Here is a 23,114-nt window from a genome sequence, read left to right on the forward strand (position 1 = left end):
GAAAACATTCCGCAGCTTAATTAATCTATAGTTCTATGGTTTAAAATATAGAGAAAAGTTATCCAATTTTCTAACAAGGAACACTGTTGGTAGTGCATAATTTGATAGCTGCATACATAAATTATTTTAATGGAAAATTGCATGTGCAAAATTAGAGACCCCGTTTTGAAACTCTAGATGACTTCAGGAAAGCTCTTTGAATTGTTCTGGATGTATGGCTTGTGAACAATATATCCAGATATTCTGCATACAGCTCTGGGTCTAGTCAGGTGGCCCTCTTTCACTGGACACACGAGAGATGTGAGAGAAGTAACCTGCAAACTGAGATCGTTGTCTTGTCAAAAGGCACCCATTACTTATTTGTATACAGGAGTGTCTTCAGGTCATATTTACTGTCACTCAGACTCAAGATCACTTCTTCATGTTATTTTGTAAGTTGATTCCTAAATTTTCTTCCTGTTGTTCAGTAGCTCAGTATAAATGCAATCACAATGAGATTAATAAGAAGAAACTATTAGCTGATTCTAACTATGGCTAGTCCCAATTAAAGGGCTACTTTGTCATTATCTTGCTGAGTACTATCGCTGTCTGTGAGCAGTCCACTTTCAAACAAGCAAAGAGTTGGAAATCAAAATCAACCTAAGCTTTAAACATTTGATTTTGGAATAATTTTAGATAGAAAATTGTTCTAAACCAGGAACATAGGGAATATTATAACATAGTTTATATTAGGGAATATTATTAACTACAGGCCAGTCAGCCTCACCTCTGTCCCTGGAAAAATCATTGAGCAGTCCTCAAGGAATCCATTTTAAAGCACTTTGAGGAGAGGAAAGTGATCAGGAACAGTCGGCATGGATTCACCAAGGGCAAGTCATACCTGACTAACCTAATTGCCTTCTATGATGAGATAACTGGCTCTGTGGATGAGGGGAAAGAAGTGGATGTGTTATTCCTTGACTTTAGCAAAGCTTTTGATACGGTCTCTCACATTATTCTTGCCAGCAAGTTAAAGAAGTATGGGCTGGATGAATGGACTATAAGGTGGATAGAAAGCTGGCTAGATCATCGGATTCAAAAGCTAGTGATCAATGGCTCCATGTCGTGTGGGCAGCTGGTATCAAGCGGAGCACCCCAAGGGTCGGTCCTGGGGCAAGTTTTGTTCAATATCTTTATTAATGATCTAGAGGATGGTGTGGATTGCACCCTCAGCAAGTTTGCAGATGACACTAAACTGGGAGGAGTGGTAGATACCCTGGAGGGTAGGGACAAGATACAGAGGTACCTAGGCAAATTAGAGGATTGGGCCAAAAGAAATCTGATAAGTTTCAAAAAGGATGAGTGCAGAAGCCTGCACTTAGGCAGGAAGAATCCCATGCACTGCTACAGACTAGGGACCAAGTGGCTAGGCAGCAGTTCTGCAGAAAAGGATCTAGCGGTTACAGTGGATGAGAAGCTTTGAGTCAAGAGTGTGCCTTTGTTGCCAAGAAGACTAACAGCATTTTGGGCTGTATAAGTAGGAGCACTGCCAGCAGATCGAGGGACGCGATCATTCCCCTCTATTCAACATTAGTGAGGCCTCATCTGGAGTACTGTGTCCAGTTTGGGGTCCCACACTACAAGAATGATGTGGAAAAATTGGAGGGAGTCCAGCAGAGGGCAGCAAAAATTATCAGGGGGCTGAGCACATGATTTATGAGGAGAGGCTGAGGGAACTGGGATTGTTTAGTCTGCAGAAGAGAAGAATGAGGGGGAATTTGATAGCGGCTTTCAACTACATGAAAGAGTGTTCCAGAGAGGATGGATCTAGATTCTAGACTGTTCTCATTGGTACCAGATGACAGAACAAGGAGTAATGGTCTCACGTTGCAGTTGGGGAGGTTTAGGTTTGATACTAGGGAAAACTTTTTCACTAGGAGAGTGATGAAGCACTGGAATGGGTTACCTAGGGAGGTGGTAAAAATCGCCTTCTTAGAGGTTTTTAAGGTCAGACTTGACAAAACCCTGGCTGGGATGATTTAGTTGGGGATTGGTCCTGCTATGAGCAGGGGGTTGGACTAGATGACCCTCTGAGGTCCCTTCCAATCCTGATATTCTATGATATTGTATTTTTTTTACACCAGTATTTTAATGAGTTGGGAGAGAGTTAAAATTTTAAAGGTATTTTTCTGTTTATTTTATTATTTATTTGAATTGCAGTTATACCTGGAGGCTTTTCTGATCCTGACTAAGGCCAGAGAGGTTGGTACTGACAGCCACGTCAGGAAAAGATGAAGCCTGCCCCAGAAAGCTTACAATCAAGTATAAAATGGAAAAGAGAATACAGTCAGATAGATGTGAGAAGCACAAGGTAATAGTGGCACAATTATGCATAGCCTACTAGTGTAATTACAGGATCATGGTAATGGTACTACAGATATGCCTAATAAGGCACTTCTATTTTAAGATTCTGCTTATAAATTTTAAGCAAATAATAATTTTAAGAGTCCTTCCTCATCAAGGTACTAAAAAACAAAAAAAACCTACCCCAGAGCCCTATAGGGAAAGCACTAAAGCATATGCTGAAATCCCATGGAGTTCAATGACCAGTAAGCACATGCTTAAAGTTAAAAACATGTTGAAGTCCTTAGCTGAATCAAGGTACGATCCTGGGTAATAATAATTGTATCAACAAACAACAGTAATGAATTCATCATCAAATTTACAATATAAAAGCTAACATATTAAAAGCAAATAGAGTGGCATCATTGTAAAACGGGTGGGGAAAGTAGTTTTAACAGTGATTTTAAAGTGCAAACATTTCTGAAAGACAACATAAGTGAAACTCAAGGACGGGGTCTGACAGTCAGCTTTCTGATTTTGAATAAACTATTCTTTGGGCTGAAATGTATGTTTATTCTCAGCCTACAGGAGAAATTTGTTAGAAAAAGTTTAAGACAATCCATTCAGCTAAATTTCATTTTTTAAAATGATATTTTTCACTATATTATTATATTCGTTTTTTCCCCCCTCTTGGATAACTCAGACATAGTTTTGCTTGAAATATTCAAAACTTGGCACGTTCATAGTCCCCTGAAGAATGAGTGCTCTGCCAAGTTTGAAAACATTTGGATTAGAAATGAGTAAAAACTTGTATACTGTTCTTGCCCAGTACATGATATTTTACTGATTTATTAACAATATGCTGATGCTTAGCTCGAGTTGTACAGCATGCCAAGTCTGTGCAATGAAATACACAGCTGCGCTTATTTCAATGATCGCATAGTTAAGTATGTGAACCCACAAACGTGAGAACATTGAAATAGGTGTGCTAAAAGTTCTGTTTTCTTTTCTCCCCCTCAATATCCCCCCCTATTTTATAAGGAAATTATATACAAAGTTTTATACATACAAGTATGTATGGTTATATAGCTAGATTTCCAAAGCAACAGTAATTCAGACAGCTTATACATACATTATAAGGCAGAAAAGTTATTGTCACTTATGGTACAGTAATAGAAAATAACAATGTGCAAGAGGACACAGTTTTTGTTGCTAACTTAGAATTTCCTGACTTGCATGCATGTCAGTTCTTAGCTGTAAAACTGATTTAGTCTAGATTCCAGCAATCAATTATAATCTCTACATGGTCATAAAACATCCTTCCCCCTCATCTAGACCCTTTTTTGGGAATTTTGATTACACTTCATTGAACAGATTTTATTTTACAAGGGATAGGACAATCTTCACGATTGATTAGATGTATATACAAATCCATTCAGATTGTAAGTGTCTGGATACAATTAATCTCAATCCCAGCATCAATAAACTGGTGAAATTCACCACTATGCAGAGAACTAATGTAATTTTTTGTGGCTTAAATAGTACATTGGTGGGCCTTTGGAGCTCTGGATCCATGTACAGAGGTGAATTCCACTCAAAATGAATAGAAAGACTATACATTTAAACAAACATAACCCCCATTTTGAAGTATGGCAATATCATCAAATATCCAGAACTGGAAAAATAAACCAAAACTTTGTACAGGTGAATCCCAGTTATCTCAAGGACATGCAAAATCAGGGGTTCAGACAACTGGACGCTTCAGTCCTGCAGAGTCCTCCTGTGGAGCATTACTGCTCTTAGAAACTGTTCCCTAAGCCTACACCTTACGGAATTTAATAGTTTAAGGCGACTGATACACAAGGAGATTGTGTTGAGGCACCAATTTGGTTTTACTATTTATTTATTTAGGAAGTATTAACAGGTTTACAAATCCTTGCCATGTAATGATTACACTGCTCTACAGCCAAAATGCTTCTGAAATAAATGTAGTCCAACTTTACTAATTCTGTGTCACTAAGAACGAAAATGATGCTTAAAATTGTTGATTGGCTCTAATTTTCAAGATATGCTATTGGGTCAGTATATACGACCCTTGACTTGGGAATGGTGGAGGATAAGTGAGTTATAAAGGGAAGGGATCTCAATTTAAACCAGAAATGACTAAAATACATCTTTGACTGGATCTATGAATAAATCTATGAATGGGTTTGGACAGTACTTGCTTTTTAGGCAAAACAATGAATAATGCAATCTGAAGCTTGTATTGCGTCATATATGATATGAATTGCATCAGGTTATTCCTAGAAGTCATGGATGATGCAATCATAACGAAGCTTACATCACTCTGCTGAACAAATTGCCCTATCTCAGCTCTAGAAATCATACAGTGTCGTGCTCTCTTATTTGTCAGTGTTTGATTTTGCAAAGGGACACATTCTGTTTAGCCAAAGTGAGCAGAGATGCCTCGTACTTGTGTGAACAGTGCAGATAACTTCTGCTATGTTTGTGGTGAAGTGACTTTTGCATCACAAAAGCGCAGTATAACCACTATGGTTAAGAAAGCCTATCACCTTTATTTTGGCTGCAAAATTAGAGATCAGGACAAGAAGTGGGTCCCACACATATGCTGCAACACTTGTGCAACAAATCTTCGCCAGTGGTTGAACAGGAAAAGGAAATCTATGCCTTTTGCAGTGCCAATGATTTGGAGAGAGCCAACAGATCATACCAGCAATTGTTACTTCTGCATGGTGCCTCCAGCTGGGAAAGGTGTGTCAAAGAAGAAAAAGTGGACTATGCATTATCCAAACATTCCATCAGCTATACGCTCAGTACCCCATGGAGAAGGCCTGCCGGTTCCTGATGCACCAGAATCATTCTCACTTGAGTCAGACGAGGAAGAGGAAGAGGATGAAACTTCTGGTCCTGAACCATCAATGTCACAGGACCCACATTTTCTCCCATCCTCCTCCTCTGAACCACATCTCATAACACAAGGTGAACTGAATGACCTTGTCAGGGATTTGGAACTACCCAAGAGTTAGGCAGAGCTGTTGGGCTCCAGATTACAGCAGTGGAATCTCCTGGCAGGCTATCAGGGCAAATGGAGCCCATCAATGCTTGCAGACTATTGCTGGACAGTGACAAGAGATGCTCCATTTAATGAATACAAGAGACAAGTCAAGAAGCGCCGAGTAGACACTGAATAGGACTAAACTATGTACATAATAGTTTTTTGCTTTTGTTTCATAATAAATTTTATTTATATAAACCTTTTGCTGATTTTTAAAGTGTTACATACCCAGGACAGATGAAATATTATCATGTAAAGCAACCATAAACACATGAAAAGACCTAGGTTTACAATTTATGATTAAAACTCTATTATCTACACAATATACATAGACATAAAATGTAAAAACTTAAATATCTTAGAAACAGTAGCCAATCAGTTGTTTTAATTGTCATATTTGAATTCAGCACATCAAAATACATAATAAATATCACATTTTATCTCTGAAGCAGACGACTTCTCAAAAATTGTAGACCAGTGTTATTGGTTTATTTCTCATATTTACAATATTGTGCTTTTGTTTAAAGACAATATATAGGACATAGTAATCAGATCTCTCTGTTTAATAAGGGGTTACCATATTGCAGATTGAGCATCATTACAACACTTATGACATGTCATTTCTAGTGATTTTATTAAGTTGAGTGAAATCTCTGATTGCACATGTTTATCAGACCAGGAGGCCCCTGTTTTAAATGAAGCTGGTTTTGGGAACAACCTTGCCTTCTCGGAACACACTTGATCTCCTTCTTGCCTTGTGGGTATTCTTAGCATCACACAGGTAATCTTGGGGGCCATAACTGATCTTTTGGTTAACCTTGAGTTTCGGTCAACAGTTTAGTGTATGTGCACAGGGGAGCTGGGAGTGCGGCCTCTTAGCCTGGGTAGACAGACTTCTGCTAATAGCACTCTAGCTAGTACACTAAAAATAGCAGTGTGGCTATTACCACATAGCTGGGAGCTTGGGCTAGGCGGGCTTGGATCCAGGTGGCTAACCCAAGCCACTGCCCATGCAGCAATGTCCACACTGCTATTATGCTACCTCCAGCAAAACTAGAATGAGTCTGTCTGCCTGGCTCTAGTGTAGACAGACATACCTTTAGTTAACTGGAGTGGTTAACTGGAGTTTACGTGTATCTCAGCATGACTGGCACTGCAGCTCCTTGTGGTCTCTCTTTCGGAGCCTGGCACCCTGCTCCTGTCATCAGTGATAAGGCTGCTCAACTCTTCACTCTCTCTTTCTTAACCCAACCTGCCAGAAGAGCAGTAGCCATTAGCAATGTTATTGTAGCGAGGAAGAGCGTAGGCTACATATGTAGCATCCACATATCACTTAAAAAGGGATGACATGGAGATCAGCAATTTATGTGTTTGGGGGAAGTCAGAGGCACTGGAATAATTTGTATAGTGGGGTTGCTGAGAGCCACTGAACTAAACTGTGAATTGTGTATATAATGGAATCCACTTCAAGACAGGGTATGGCACCACCCTTCATTCCAGCACCTGTGAGGGAAGTCACACCGAGAAACAAGAAATGCCAAACTGCCTATCAAGAAATTGGGGGACAAGCCTTGATAGTTGGTCAGATTGCCTCCCACACACTGGCATCCCTGTTAGCTGAAGCATACCTTTTCTCTGCAAGACATGTTAGCAAGACCTGTTGTGAGATGAAAAGATCATGCCATCACCGGCCTGTCACCTGATCTGTATTCATCACCTGACACAAAGCAAGGCTGTGTGGTTAATTAAAAAAACCCACAATTTTCTCTATCCCTAATTTATAGCATTTTTTTAAACTATCTCTGTAGTGATTGACTTTAAAGGTTTTAATACACTCATAGTCTTAGGATCTAGCAAGATTAAGTTATACATTTGTAAACAATACATCCAGAAATTTTGCGTACATATGTGGAGTTATTCAGTGGCTCCCCTTCTCTGGATCTATTGTTTGCTCTATGTCCTGACGCATTCAAAAGGGTAATTGTCTTGCTAAAAGAATGTAATTCTAGGTCTTATTTGGCTGATGAGTTAACTTTTTTATTTTTCAGTTAATAAGATTCTGAGTTAATAAATCAAATTATAAACTACTTAATTACGACAATGGCAACAAACATAATAAAATTAGAAAAGACAAAGATGGTCAGTCTCTTCATAAAAATGTAACATGGGATTTTCTAAAGCTCTCAGCGTTGGCCTCTCTGCTATCACTGAAGTCAATGGTAAAACTCTCTCTGACTTCAGTGAGAGCAGAGAGAGGCCAACGCTTAGCACTTTAAAAAGTCCCATCTATTGAGCCTGATAGTCAACGTGGTCTCACCCAGCCTCTGATTTTGTTGATGCAGTTTTGCACCCACAAATAATAAGGCCCAAATTTCTCTGTCTGCAGTGAATTTGGGATAAAAATAGTAGTAGCTAGGCTAACTGATTTATAGGTACAAATAAATGTTTAACTACCAATATCTGGAGTTTACACACAAGTAGAGAGCAGCTCTGAAAATCAGCTCCCAAGTCTTTCACAGGCTCAAGCTGTTTCACCCTAATGCCGTTTTCAGATAAATAGTAACTGGTATTTTTGTCCTTTGTAAAAGGAAGCAAAACTTAATTGTTCAGTGGGAGTTTTTCCTTCTTAATAAAGAGCACAAGTCAGACTAGTACCTGTTAAGGCTGAAGATGGAGAAATCTGGAGATTTTAGACAAGTGATACAATGCCTTCATTTGAATATTTTACAAATATGCATTATCTCATTTGCATATTTAGCCTTTATATTTTCAATTAGAAAGTTGTTTGTATTTTCTGCTCTTGCTTTCTCTTAATGTTGTCAGTTACTCTGCTATGGTGGTAGGCCAGCTATAAAAGTCAATAAAAATAAACAATTTCACTAGATGTTTAGATGGCTTTAAGTCCTAATGAAACAAACCTAAATACAAACTGAGGTAAAACATTTGGCTTTGATTTTAAAAATATTTTTCAGTGACAACACGACTGGTTGCCTCTTCCTTTTTTCAGAAAATCCAGCTGCTATTAAAGGAGAGTAAGTGAGGAGCAGAGCCCTGCAGCAGGGCTAGGATCCTGTGGGTCTCACAGCACCCACTGCCATAATAATGGGAGCTGGTAAAATGTACTTTGTTGCGGGTCTGATTGGGTGGGCAAAAAAAATGACTGCGATAATATGCAGGAAAACACTAAATCTCTTGTAATTTTGTCATAAATAGAATTTCAGCAACATAAAGCAAGATTTTCTTTTAAAGTGTTTTAATACTTAAATTTAAGCAAGGAATATAAAGAGATTTGAAGTCTGTTATAACTGGAATTAAAGTATTTTTTACACTATTTAAGCAAGAGTTGTTTTATTCTTTGAGTGGAAAAAAAGTCACAATTTTTTCCACTCAAAGAATAAAACAACTCTTGCTTAAATAGCGTAAAAAGTACTTTATATATAAAAACCAACCTTTTTTTTTTTTTTTGTTCAGTGGCATGGGGGAAGATCTAAGGTTTTTGCAAGTGGGAGCAGAATAAAAATGCAAGAAACAATATGGGAGCAGGTGGGAGTGGGTATTGTGGGGTGGGATGGGAATGTGATTAAAGAAAGAGTCCCGCACTTGTGGATATAGACCTTTAAAGTTACTGAGCCCTAATGTTGTAATTGAACTTGTAGCTTAAAGGTGTGGAGCATATGATTGTGGTACTCAGTGAATCCACATTTTAGGACAAGTACTTTAATATAAAATAGATATTGACATGAAACTCTTAAGAGTTTCTACTGCCTTTTCCTCTGTTTGTCTTCTTTGTCACTCCCATTCCGTTTCCTGCTCCCCAGTTTGTTACCCCGTTTCTCATTATTAGGAGATATGCAGCAGACAAGCTTTCTCAGGCCATGGCAGATACCTACATTTTCCCCATTTTTAGGCACTTAATTTGATGTGTTTAATTTGTTATCTTTGTTCTAGCAGAAAGGGGGAGCTGTGCAACAAAAAAATAATTAAATAAAGAAATAAACACACATTCTCAATGCAGTAAAGGGGAAAGTAAGAAGTTTTCCAACAAGAAACTCTCAGAAGAGGTAAGATTATATGCACGTGTTTCTAGAAGTACCTTTTGGGAAAATATAAAATTCCTTTTGTGGAAAAATAAAGTTTGTATCTGTTCTTCTAGTTAACGTAACTATTTTAATTTGTTCTCTCTTTATTATGATAAATGCTTTAGCTCTTCAGCTGGTGGGGATTTTTTTTTCATAAAATTTCATAGCATAGCTAATGAAAAAAATGCAGTAGGAGAGTTTCTACTGCTTCAAGTATCTTGGATACTAAATCAAGCTGCAGTTAGGAGGGAAATGTAGAGGGCAGAATAGCTATTTTCTATTTCCCCCTCAGATTCCCTTTCCACATGCAGTCTATGATTTTGTTCCTGTCTACACATAAGGAAGTTTTTAAAGTTGTTTTTTCTTTCCTGTACCCCTTCCTTCTCTGTGGGCAGAAACTGATGTCTTGCAGACACAGTGAGACCATAACAGTCCCTCCCAGTAACATCTCCACTTCTTATTTTGCCTGGGAATTATTCCCACACCAAAAAGTTTTGGGGTTTTTAAGACTTAAGTTAAATTTCCGGCCTGCAAATACAGGACTAGAGCCTCGCTAAGTGAAATTAATGCTACTTTCTAGACAGCAGTGGAGTTTCACTCTTCGATACCAGCTGAGCATCTGACCTACAATTTTGTTTAATGCTCTTCCAACCCTGGTTCTATATTGAATATTATCCTTTCCCTGAATCATGCTCAGTGGACCTACCAGGGTGAAAGTAACTTGGAGAACTTACTAGTACACTAGAGTCCTGAGCAGGGGCATAGCCTCAACCAGAAGAGGCAGGGCCTTTAAATCACCCCATGGAGCTCCCAGCTGCAGAGGTGGCTGGGAGCCACTGGGCTAAGGAGTAATTTAAAGGGCATGGAGCTCTGGCTACTGCTACCACAGCAGAACTCTGGGTCTTTTAAATCACTGCCTGAGATCTGGGGTAGCGGTAGCAGGGTTGGGGAGTGGCGGGGGGGACATTTTAAAGGGCCTAGGGCTCCCTGCAGCAGCGGGAGCCCTGAGCCCTAGGGTAGGCAGCAGGACTCCAGCAGCAGGTTAAAGGACTCCCTATAGTGGCAGGAGCCCCAGGCCTTTTAAAGCATCACCCAAGGCCAGCTACCAGAGCCTGGTACTGGTGGGTATTTTTTCATAAAATTTCATAGCATAGCTAATGCCAAAACTGCAGTGGGAGAGTTTCTTCTACTTTGAGTATCTTGGATACCAAATTATGCTGTAGTTATGAGGGGAATGTAGAGGGCAGAATAGCTATTTTCCATTTCCCCCCCAGATTTCCTTTCCACAAGCAGTCTATGATTTTGTTTTTCTCTGCACATGCAGCAAAAATAGGACAATAGTCCAATTAAGCAGGAGTCCTTGACATTTGCTAACACAAACATAAATTGGTTCCATAGGGGATATCCCAGTATAGTAGTCATGATTAAGGGCATCCCAACAGAATACTGTATGGTGGCAGAGGATATTGTCTTTCTAATATCCTGGAACCAACAGGGCTATAACACTGCCTGCATATTGAAGTAACTTGTTTGGTTTGTAACCTTGCATGTTGTGCTGGCTTATTTGGATTTTGTTTCTGTGTAGGGGTCACTTTTATCTGGAAACATACACTATACATTAATTACAAAACAATCACTAAAATATGCTAAGTGTGTGGCTTCTGACTTGTGTGCGTGTTTAAAGAGAGGTTGTGCCTTGCATGCTCTTAAGTACTGTCTAGTAGTGGAAGAGGGAGAACTGAGATGCAGTGCGGGTCTCCTATGCTTCTCTCTGGGGCAGCGGTTTTCAACCAGGGGTCCATGGAGAGAGAGAGAGAGAGAGAGAGAGAGAGAGAGTGTGTGTGTCCGTGTCTGTGTGTCGGGTCTGTGAAAGGTTGTTGTTACCATAGAATAGTGGTTTTCAACCTGTGGGCTGCAAACTATGCTTAACATTTCCAAAGGGGTCTGCACTTCCATTCAAAGTTTTTAGTGGTCTGCAAACGAAAAAAGGTTGAAAACCCCTGTTGTATTGTCAAGTTATAGTTGGTAGGAGAAGATGACAAAGGAGGGTAGTTTTCCCCTCTGGGAAGAGCGAAGTTCTGACTGATACGGGGTGGGCAAGCCAGAGATGATCCCACTTCAGCTGGTCCCCAGAAGGGCTGGTAGAGTGGAGGCAGGCTTTCTTTTCACCTTTGCTGCTGGCTGCCAAGGGTGAGGCTCTGGCAGAGGCTCCAGTTCAGGAAGCCACAGGTAGGCGGCGGCCTCTTTTTCTTTTCCCAGGTTTGTCGGTGTGCGTGTTTATTTTCCCCTTCCCCCTCCTGCTTTCGCTTTCCGGGTTTGGTTTGGAGTTTGGGTGGAGGTTCAGAGGAGTGCGTGCGTGCGTGCAGCAGCTCAGGGAGCCCCAGGTGGCTGCTTTGGGCTTTTTATTTTCCTTCCTCTTCTCCTAGTTTCCCTTCTTTGTGGCTGTAGCCAGGGCACTCTAGCCCCCCACCCACGCCCGCTTCCTCCTCCCCATCTCCACTTTGGGGGGAGAAACTCCGGCTGTTTTCCTGTCTCCTCGCTGCAAACAATTTCACCACTTCTCCTCCTCCCCCTCCCACTGAGCCAGCTTCTTTCCCCTCTGTCTCCCCGAGTGCAATGTGCCTCCTACCGCCCCATTGCCAGCAGGAGTTCTCGCTGCACCTCCCGCACGTGAGCTCCTTTCAGGGCTTCTCCCGGGGTGCAGCGTGAAGTCCCTTCCCCCGTGATCTCTCTGCGGAGTTTGGGGCTGGTCGGTTTTCCCTCTGAACTCCTGTGGCTCTTGTTTTTGAATGAGGATTTCTGGCTCCCGGGAAGTGTAAGCCCCCGAGATGCCTTTCCCGCTGAGGACGGTGGAGCCCCTGAAGCTGTGCCGGTTGGAAGATGCCGGAGGAGATGCGCTGCTGGGACCGGACAAAGAGCGAGCGCGGGCGGCCGGCGGGGCTGGGAGCGGCGGGCGCCGGCGCGGCGCGGGGCTGCTGCTGTTCGGCTCGCTGGAGCAGGTCAGCTCGCACTCGCTGGTCTCCCTGCTCTGGCAGCTCTCCGACCTCTCCCGCTGCGCCAGCGACATCTTCGGCGAGATCCAGAGCCAAGCGGACGCCCTGTGTCGGCGCAGCGCCCGGCTCCAGCGCCGCCTGGGCTCCCTGCGCGCTCTGAGCGCCCGCCTCGACCACCGCCGAGTTAAAATCCGTGAGTTGCTGCCAACTTCTTCGCGCCCGCTTTGGGGTGGCTCGCCACCCGGCCAGTCCCCCCTCCCCGAGCTCCGCGAGCTTTCTTTGCCGTCCGAAGCGGGGGGATGCAGACCTGTGCCTGAAGCTGCCTTGTGAACAGTGGAAGGGGAGGCGCGAGTTTAAGGTCTTTCCCGTCCCCATAGTTAGTCCGCCCAGCCCAGGCTGCGGGAGGACCCGGCCGGCTTTAATGGAGCAGACGTTCGGCTCCTGCCCAGCTTTGCAGGGTTAACTGGGGGGAAAGGGACACATTGAAACTGGTGGCTCTCCCGAGCCTGGCCACTCTACTGGGGAATCTGTTCCGCCCTTGCAGAACTGCCAGGGAAATGTACCAATCTGCGCGCCTGATTGATGCCAGGATGTCAAAACTCTTAGGCGGGGACAGGGAATCCGCATGGCTGAGCTGATCAGCCAAGATAAGGTTTGTTTTGAGGCTGTTAATCAGGTCGGCTCCCAGCATGAAAGCTACTCGGAATGGGCGGGCCCCTGCGCCGCAGGGAGCCCCATAAATTTAGCATGGAGCAGTTTGCAGAGTTAGGGTTTTAGGCCTTGTTTGCGCTTGGAAGATCTATTCTAATAGAAAATACAGCTTGTTAACTAAGATGTTAACTTGGTGTGGCCAAGGGCAGTTGTGTTAAATGGTGGTGGTTTAGCTGTTAGCCATGACCAGCTGAAAACATTTGAAAAGGCAACTTGTCCTGTCTGACTGGTATTAACATGATCAGAAACTCGACAAACCTGTATACACATTGGAAAATGCATCATATTAAAAAACATATTAGTTAAGTGACATTTATGTGTTGCATTTTCCCTTGTAAATCTGTCCTCAGTGCCTGCCTGCCTCCTCCCCTCAACTTCCTGAGGGGATTATTACTTCATGTAAAAAAAAACAACAACACAAGTTGAGCGCTCTTATTTCTAATAATCTGGAGCCCAATAAACATTCCCCAACCTGGCCCTCCGCTCTCACTGAAATACAAAACTCTAGCCAAGTTTGCTTCACATAATCGTCTCTCAACTGAAGTTCAGAGGGATCACGACACGGTTTTCACACTAAGCTCCACATTTCGTTCCAGTAGCTCTCTTTTGGCTCCTGTGCATGGAGCATTTGGAATTTCCTGCTGGCTCAGGGTAGTGAAGTTTCGGCATGGAGGGTTTTTTTCCAGTCTCTGCGTGTCACAGATCTGATTCAGTGAAAAGCAAGGCTGTAGGGTAAAGGATAGTAAACTGACAAACAAACAAACACTGTACAGTCAGCACTTTTAACACTACTATTTTTCAGCTATAGTATGACGCAATAACTGAGACTTTTCTTTTATGTCTGGTTTATGCTGTTTTTTTAACCAGTTCAGTCATATCCATTCATCAGATTGCTTGTGCGTACCTCAATTAACTTTTTAAAATTTGTATATGCTTCAGTTCTTCCAAACATTTTGCTAATTCTTTTTCTCTGTTCCATGGTTCTTCTGACTTGACCGTCATTTATATGATACTCTCTTATATGCAGACTAATCACAAATTTCTATTTATAACTCAATACGGAGCTCAAGCCGCAAAACTTAGATTTGGCCTTGGATTTTGAATCTCTCATATTTGGGTTTTGGTTTAGGTCCATCTTTGTTAGTCACTAAATCAATTCACCGTGAGAAGGGATCTAAAAGCTGTGTAAACAAGTACCAAGGGAGTTACATTTCAGTTTGTATAGGCCACATTAAGTTCAAAAGAATGAAAGATCTGCTTTCAGATATTACCTTTGCTTTCCCAAGCATGCACACTCAATTTGGTGCAAAGATAATTTTGTATATCTCAGAAAACTCCTATAATCACTGCATTTTTCAACTGGCACAGAGAAAAGGGTACATCAAAGCCTCACCTGATAGATGTAGTTTCCTGGCCTATAGGGTGACCAGACCTCTCAACATTAGGGGCTTTGTGTTATATAGCGACAATACCCCCTAAAAAAAGTGTCCTGATTTTTAACACTTGCTATCTGGTCACCCTATTGGCACATGTTCTGGCACTCCAAAATGTAGGCCAAAGATGGCTTATCACCACCCACCTCGCTTCTTACACCACTTGAAAAATACAGTACTCAAGAATGATTTTTCATTTTTTCTTTCTCCTCTTTGAATTCCCTTTTAATTTGACAATTAAATTTAATTTTAATTTCTTTGTGTATTTAAGTTCCCAGAACTATACATATTTCTTCTATTCTGCCTTCCTCATGCTTCTAGAGATGCCTCTCCAGTGCAGACAAATTGCATTGCCTTTTCTTTATGCCTCCATGATTTACAAAGCCTCATTTAATTAATAAAGTTATGCAGTTTATTGAGCTGTATTTAACTAATAGCGAGTTAAAATTTTAAATATAAACATATTTTAGAAAAGACTTCTTGTGAAGCCACTTTTCTGTGGATTATTTTGGGTAACTAACAGCTTTTTATAGCTGCTGTTCAAGCTAACCATTTTAATATGCAGCTTAATGTTACCTGTTAATTCTCTTGTGACACGCTTTCTTCTGCTTGTATTCTTGAAAATGAGATTTAGGGGGGTGATCAACAGTAGTTAACATCATGAACTCATCATCTATAATGGAAGCTGTCAAGGCTTGTCTGCAAGTTTAAATCTGTGGTGCTGGCATTGAAGGAAATATCTGCAAAACAAGGAGAGTAGTTTAATTATGTTTGGTTTCGTATACCAGTGTCACAAATATTTGCTTTTCAGAATAACATACCTACACAATAAAAGCTTCACATAAGAAACTACTAGGTGAAGGGAAGGAACAGAGGAGAGTAAATCAATTAACATTGTTCTCAGTTGTCAGATCCATATTGCTTGCAGAAGGAAAGTAATGTTATGAATAACAATAGTTTTGGTGCACAGGTTGCTGAAAAGAATAGACCTTTAATTAATAATATTGCAGTTGTGGTTAAGTATTTTGGTTTAACTTTTGTGTTATGGAGCTTTCAAAAGTTTCTTTGTACCTGTTAGAGCTCAGAGAATCCATCCTTGAGTTGAAAATCCCATCAGCATCATGACTTGCATTCCTTAAGCATAGAGAGAGGGATGGGACTCCCTTAAAGTTTTCCAGTATTCGTCAAACATCCAAAAGGTGGTGGTTGCTCTAAGCTACTCATTCCTGCCTGATCCCAGAATTTAGGGAACTACTTTCACTCTGTTTAGGAATATTAAGGTTTTCTTTTTTTTTTTTAAATATGGGTTATAGTTTATCTTAAAACAATATGTGCACACACAGGCATGCACACAAGGGTGGGGCAGGAGTGGAGGCAACATAACCGCAACAAACCCTTTTGTCTTCGAATCTTGGTAATTAGTCAGTCATTCTCTAAACAGCCATGCAGTATGCTTGTTTGTCTGGCTACATAACTGAGTGTAAGGCCCATCTGTTCCTCAATGCTGCTATGACATCCTGTATTTTTTATGTGTTAATAGCATTAGTAATTTAAAATTCGTCTTAAACTGTCAGCTAGTTCTTTTTAGTTATTTACCTTTGGTCTCCCTAATGCTTATTTTGGAGAAAATCTGTTCTGCTTGAAGAATGTGTTAATTAAAATACATTCACTGAGTGCCCTGGATGCAGGAGGACGTTTAGTCTTTTCAAACCAGTAAAGAATACACGTGTCTAGGGTGGCCAGGTGTCCGGTTTTCAACTGGAATGCCCAGTTAAAAAGGGACCCTGGCAGCTCCGGTCAGCACTGACAACTGGGCTGTTAAAAGTCCTGTCGGTGGTGCTGGTCCCTACCTGTCCTGGTACCATGCTGCGCCCCGGAAGTGGCCAGCAGGTCCAGCTCCTAGGCAGGGAGCCCATGGGGCTCCACGCGCTGCCTCCGCCTTGAGCACTGGCTCCACACTCCCATTGGCCGGGGTGGTGGTGCCTGTGGGCAAGAGCAGCGTGCGGAGCCTCCTGGCCCCCCGTCCCCCGCTTAGGAGCTGACCTGCTGGCTGCTTCTGGGGTGCAGCACAGTACCAGGACGGGTAGGGACTAGCCTGCCTTAGACCTGCAGCACCGCCTATTTGGGAGCTGCCCAAGGTAAGGCCACGCCTCAACCCTGAGCCACAATCCCCTGCCCCCCCAAAACCCCCTCCTACACCCCAAGCCCCTCATCTCTGGGCCTACCCCAGAGCCTGCACCCCCAGTCAGAGCCCTCATTCTCCCACACTGCAACCCCCTGCCCCAGCCCTGAGTCCTCTCCAAACCCAAACTCCCTTCCTGCACTCCAAGCCCCTAATCCCCAGGCACACCCCAGAGCCTGCACCCCCAGATGGAACCCTCTGCACCCCAACACCAGCCCCGATCCCCCCTCCTGCCATCCGAACCCCTCAATCCCAGCCTGGAGCACTCTCCAGCATTCCAAGCCCCTCATCCTCAGACCCACCCCAGAGCTCACACCCCCAGCCAGAGCCCTCACCCTCTCCTGCGTCCCAACCCACTGCCTCAGCCCGGCGCCCCCTCCCGCACCCTGAACTCTTCATTTCTGGTCCCACCCTGGAGCCCACACCCCCTCTCGCAGCCCAACCCCCTAGGCCAGCCCAGTGAAAATGAGTGAGTGAGGGTGGGAAGAGCAAAAATAGAGGGAGTGGGGGATGGAGTGAGCGGCAGCAGGGCCTTGGAGAAAGGAGGGGGGCCTCCGAGGAGGGGTGGAGCAAGGGTATTCAGTTTTGTGCAAGTAGAAAGTTGGCAATCCTACACGTGTCGCACATTTGTAACTCTTATAACAGTGGAATCTTCTTGTCTACCTAAACAGGACAGGCTGGATATCTGTAATGCTGTTAATGTGGAAGGTTCACCTTCTGAAGGCTTAAAATTAACTTTACTAGCTTGCTGTTCTGGTCTATATGCAGTTCAAGATGTTGGAGACAATCTGTAGAGCCCTGTGTGATCTGGATATCATGTCTTTTCCTATGTCCCCCTGTGACAAGTGAGGTCCAGTGAGGTGTCTTGGTTGTCTGTGCCTGAAACTCAGCCTTCTGTCTTCAGCAGTAGAATACTCTGTTGAAGACCCCCATCTCTGGAACTTGTTCCTCTAGGCTGCCTAATGGAGCTGAAGTTTGAGATTCAAATCATGTTGCAGGTATTTTTGTTTATTAAGGTTTATTAATATAAATGCTAGTACAGTGCATATTAAGCTCCTTTTATTTGAATTTTACGTCACGAGCTGTGTGTTGTGCAGCAGCTATGGCTGTTGAGATGCAAAGCCTTTCCTGGGTTTGATGACTTGGAGTTAATGGCTCAAGGTGATAGTGGTTCTAAGCACTAATGGCTCATGGTGGTTGGAAAAATTCAGCATTGCATGCAATATTGTGACCTTAGTTTGGCTGTATTGGCCCTTGTAGAGCAGGGATCGGCAACCTTTGGCATACGGCCCATCAGGGTAAGACCCTGACGGGCCAGCCGGGTTTGTTTACCTGCCATTTCCGCAGGTTTGGTGAACCGCGGTCAGTGGGAGCTGCTATCACCCAAACCTGTGGACGTTGCAGGTAAACAAACGGACCCGGCCCACCAGGGGCTTTCCCTGGCACACCATGTGCCAAAGGTTGCCAATAGAGAATTCATTCCTGGAACAGAGCCATGAGATTTTGACAATCCTTCCTCGGGTTTTCATTAAGCTTATGTAATTTCCTCATTGTTGTATGTCTTTGTAAAACACAGTAGTTATAATAATAATAATAACAACAGTAGCACTTGTATATAGCTTTTCATCTTCAAGGCACTATGCAAACTTCAGTGAAAAAAGTGAAAATTTCAGATTTTAAACTTCACAGCCAAGATGGGGACTGAGATGAATGCAAGTGGGAGCCTACTAGGAATGATTATCTGCTGCTCATAAAATGACAAATACTAATGAGATGGCAGTAGTGGCTTTTGAGTGAATTGCACCCTTTTCTTTACTCATTTGGGGCCTGATACTGTCAGGTGCTACACACCCTCAAATGTCATTGCTTTTTAGGGGAGTCAAGGGCACTCAGCACCTTTCAGGAAGCACTCTGGGTTTCATCCTATATGTAAATATGGTGATGTAAACAGAAGAGTGTTTCTGCAGATTAAAAGCATGCTTTTTTTCCTGAAAATTTACAGACTCCGTTAACCCTCATTTAAAATTTAATCCTAAAGCATCCATCCAATGTTAATTCCTGGATTTCACCAGATATGATTTCTTAATCTAACTTGACTGTTTAGATGCTTCAATTCTACTTAGTTACAAGTATGACTTATACATGTTTGTAGAAGATTTCTTCTAATGATTTTGTACATACAATCTGCATTATAAGTTTTGCGTTTAGAAAATTAGTCTGAAGACACACTCTAGGATTTAATGGAGTGAACACATGGTAGTAACATGTTCATTTTACTCTCTTTCATTCTCCTTCCCCAATTGATGGAACAATGAGAGGAAGTTCTTGACATCAGGCCGTCCTGCTTCCACTCTGATCAGAACACACCTCTGATCAGGTGGCTTTTGGCTGAGGAGCACACAAAGTAGAACATAAGTCTGGCTACACAGCATTGATCAGCCTGTTCTGGAGCTCAGACAGGTCACGTATTTGTTGTAGGGGCTGGGAGGAGACATTTGATACTGTGCAGATATTAACACTGCCTTCCTTCTCTGTGGATCACACTGTTCACAGGCCTGGAAGGTCACACCTCTTGCCTCTTCCCTGGCCCTTTCGGCTTCTTCAAGGAAATGTTAGGAAGGAGATACTATGAAATGAACCTTGTGAAGTTTTTTCTGGGTCAGATGTCTCCCATACTAGGGTGGGATTTGGTTTTTACACTCTGTGCTGTTGCAGAAGAAACTGACCTGTGTGCGTGTGTGTGTGTGTGAGACTTAACTACCGTTGTTTTCTAGGGCCTGGTCTACACTTAAGTTTGGTCATCATAGCTACGGTGCTCAGCAGTGTGAAAAATTCCTGCCCCTGAGTCTAGGTGAATAGAAGAATGCTTCCATCAACCTGGCTACCGCCACTTTGGGAGGTGAAATCCCTTCTGGTCTTGGGCAGCGTCTATGCTATAACACTACAATGGCATAGCTACAGCACCATAGCTGTGTTGCTGCAGCGCCTATAGTGTAGACATGGCCTTCATCCATAACTCTATCAGTCCTGAAGATATAGCATAATATGTTGGAAATGCATCATTTTGTGTGTGTGTGTGTGTGTGTATATAAAAAATATGCACACACTTAAACAAACAAACAAACATGAGGGTGCTAATATCAGAGAGAGGTAAACTAAGGCAGGCAGAGAGTCCTTGCAGAAGTCTAGCTTTCTGTTTTTCTGATACAAGGGAACTGTAAACTCATTAGCACAATTGAGTTTAGGCTTCATCTCCTGCTATTTTGTTTAGTAAGTATTTCCCACTCTTTGTGAACAAGGCAGTGCTGGAGCACATTTCCTGCTTTAGCTGAACAGGAAGCTTTATTCAACTTATTCCTAGGGAAACCTGTTCTCTGCCCCCAACCACCAAAGTGAACATTGTTCAAGACAGCATCAGCAGTGGGCTAAGGATGATGGACCGACTGACTGATTTGTTGATCTGACTGTAGCTTCTTGTAGAATGAAGGATTGTATAAAATATCTGCTACCTAGTAATAAACGCTGTTTTAACAGAGGGCAATGTGCAGTTCAGAAATCTTCATTGAGGAGGGGCTTCCCCTCTGGATCAAAAACTTCATTCTAATGCCGTTTTTGAACCACATTCAGGTACTATACTGCATTCCACAGATGCTAGTCTGACTGCTGTGACTACAGTCTAACATACAGTCCTCCTGGGCACTCAGAAGAGAAACTTGAAGATCCTGGAGCAAAGTTCAGATGTTAAATAATTTATAACAAAACTCTCCTACAAATAGAGAGTTAATTTGGGAAGTAAAGAGATTTTTTTACCCCATTCTTAATTATGGAGAATGCTACTTAGGAGCAGTTTAACCATTGTCATATTTAGTTTTTTCAAGACTAATTATCTGCGGAAAGGCAACCTGACCCTGAGGAGATTTAATTTGAACCTAGCAGGAAGAAAGCTTGAGTTAGAAAAGGATTTCCCATAGGCATACTTGGCCACATCCCTGTCTACTGAATGGCAGAACTCCAGGTGAATTCAATTTAATGAGGATTTGGCTCCCTGTTTGAAAAAGGCTCAGATCTGGAGCTGCTTTGTACATTTCTTAGAGATCTATTATATGGCACCTATGAATTAATTGCCTTAGATCCTCTGGTTGGCTGAACATTCTAGAAACATCTTTGTGGAAAAAGGAGGTAGTCTCATTTTAAGGATACACGATTAATGCATTAAACTGCAGAATGTCTAGGTTTTTTTTAAAGTAGCCACTCTACCGCTGCATCCCAAATATTCAGATATTATAAGATACAATAATAGTGCCATCAAAAATGGCTTTTCCTGTTAGTGTTGATCCAGTCTCCGTTTAGTTGAGAGAAGGCTAGTAATCTTAGTCTTGTGGTCTTCTCTCCTGAACAGCTAATATGAGGTTCTTGCAGGAAAACATTTGTGGGGGGAAGGGGAGACAATGAAAGCCACAGAAATTCCTAAAAACCTCATATTTCAAGGTGTAAACCAATTTCTAACCATTAATGTTTAGAATGAGACCTATATGTGGGCCAGGCTATCCCACATCTGCCTACTGTAGCGTTCTATCTCTCTCTGAAGTGTCAGGCGTTGGCCACTGTTGGAGACAGGATACTAGACTTGATGGACCTCGTCAGCAGGGCAATTTCTGTGTTCCATGAATTTGTTTGCAAGAAGAAAGGGAAACTTCCCTTCCTTCTGGTCTCTGCTGCCATTTATTTGAATATGTAAATATACCGATGGACTGTATTTCAGTGTTACCTAGAACAAATAATATAGCATAATTAAATGTGCAATGACAGTGCAGTTAAATGTGAAACCAAACACTGGATGTATTTTTTTTTTTTATTTAATATATTTGAAACCAATGCACATCCCTCTGTGGTAATATTACCTTCCAGAGACACAAGGAAAAATAATTCTTTGCTTGACTTGCTGAATTTCCTCTTATTCGTTAACCTGACTAGACTACCTCTTTAGATGCAGTACAAGAGGGAGGAGGTTGAGAAATAACATGAGACTTAGAAAAGTGTGTTGAAAATCACGGTGATTATGCATTGAGGTCCCAGTTTCTTTTCTAGTCCTGGAGTAGCCATAAGCAAGACATGATCAAAGCGTAGCCTGCATTTTTGTTGAAAAGATCAAACCAACCTGGTAATTACAGTAGTATTCATGGGTGTAGGCTGGATATGAACCTTACTGATTGGCTATTGTCAGTAATTACAGAAAACGCCTATGTATGTGCGGGTCAAACATAGACTGGTATGGGTGGACTTTGTAAGATGTTTGTACATTATATAGTGTAATCTTACTTGAGAGGGAGGGGTTATTGTAATTCCAAGCTTCCTCCCCCTCCCCTTTTTTGTTACATTAGGCCAAAATGTGTGTGGTGGTGCTGTTTTTTTCTTTGTTCATTCTAGCCAAGCACCAAAACTGATTCCATTTGAGACTTTTTGTTATTTCATAAGAATTTTGGTTAGTTAGAATATGAAGACGTAAGATTATGGGTTAGTAACTGAACCACTCTTTTTTGAATATTGCAAATTAAAAACTCCATAACCTGTTGTGCAAAGTAAGCTTATTGATCTGCCCAACTTCCATTGGGCAGGTCTGCACATCACAAAAAAACACCATCACAATTGGCAATTTTGTTAGCAGCCTCAGCAGAAAGATCTATAGGTGAATGAGCCTGTACTATCCTCTCATTTCTAAGTGGCCTTCCAGATCAAGGTTGTGGCATTTTGGCAAGACTACTACTGCCTGTGCTGACTCTGTTCTCTGGATAAATGAGAGACTTCAGTCTCCAGGGCTATCAGTCTGGTACCTTTCACGAGCTTTTACAAAAATGGAAGGATGTCATGCATATTCCAAACATGCACCTGTGCCTGTGAATCAGTCTGCTGGGTTGTCTGAGTTAGCATTCTCTAAAGTAAGTGTCAGTTCTTAGAAGACTTTCCAATAGTGCAGGGCTTGCAAAGGCCTGCTAATAATGAACACATGCTACTCTATTAACCTGTTGAGGTTTCCTCTTCTTGCTTTCCAACTGATCCAAGACCTGGCAACCAGCACACTACTCTAATTATAAAATGTATCTGCATGCAGGAACAAAACTGAAGCTATATCTAATGTAGCTTATGGAAATACACCAAAACCTCCTACAGAATGACTTTATATTTTTTGTGGGAGAAATCTTATCTTTTCTGTATTTTAAACACATGCCGTATTTTGCTCATTTATATTAGTGTGGATCAAGAACAACTCCATTTAAATTAAATCACAATGTGATATAACAGAGAAGAACTTATTTGAAG

At 42.0% G+C, this 23,114-nt stretch overlaps 1 protein-coding gene across 2 annotated transcripts in view; it reads left to right on the forward strand.

Moving 5' to 3' along the window:
* Positions 1–12,098: 12,098 nt before the first annotated feature.
* Positions 12,099–23,114, forward strand: part of NHSL1 (NHS like 1) — a 254,240-nt gene continuing 243,224 nt past the window's right edge. The window contains exon 1 of one of the 2 annotated variants that reach the window (XM_050949408.1): positions 12,099–12,663. In XM_050949408.1, the coding sequence (XP_050805365.1) occupies positions 12,306–12,663 (358 nt within the window). In that variant the 5' untranslated portion in view covers positions 12,099–12,305. The remainder of the gene's footprint in view (positions 12,664–23,114) is intronic. The other variant, XM_050949409.1, reaches the window with a different exon arrangement.

Source organism: Gopherus flavomarginatus, chromosome 4, assembly GCF_025201925.1.
Source record: "Gopherus flavomarginatus isolate rGopFla2 chromosome 4, rGopFla2.mat.asm, whole genome shotgun sequence".
Taxonomy (NCBI): Eukaryota; Metazoa; Chordata; order Testudines; family Testudinidae; genus Gopherus; species Gopherus flavomarginatus.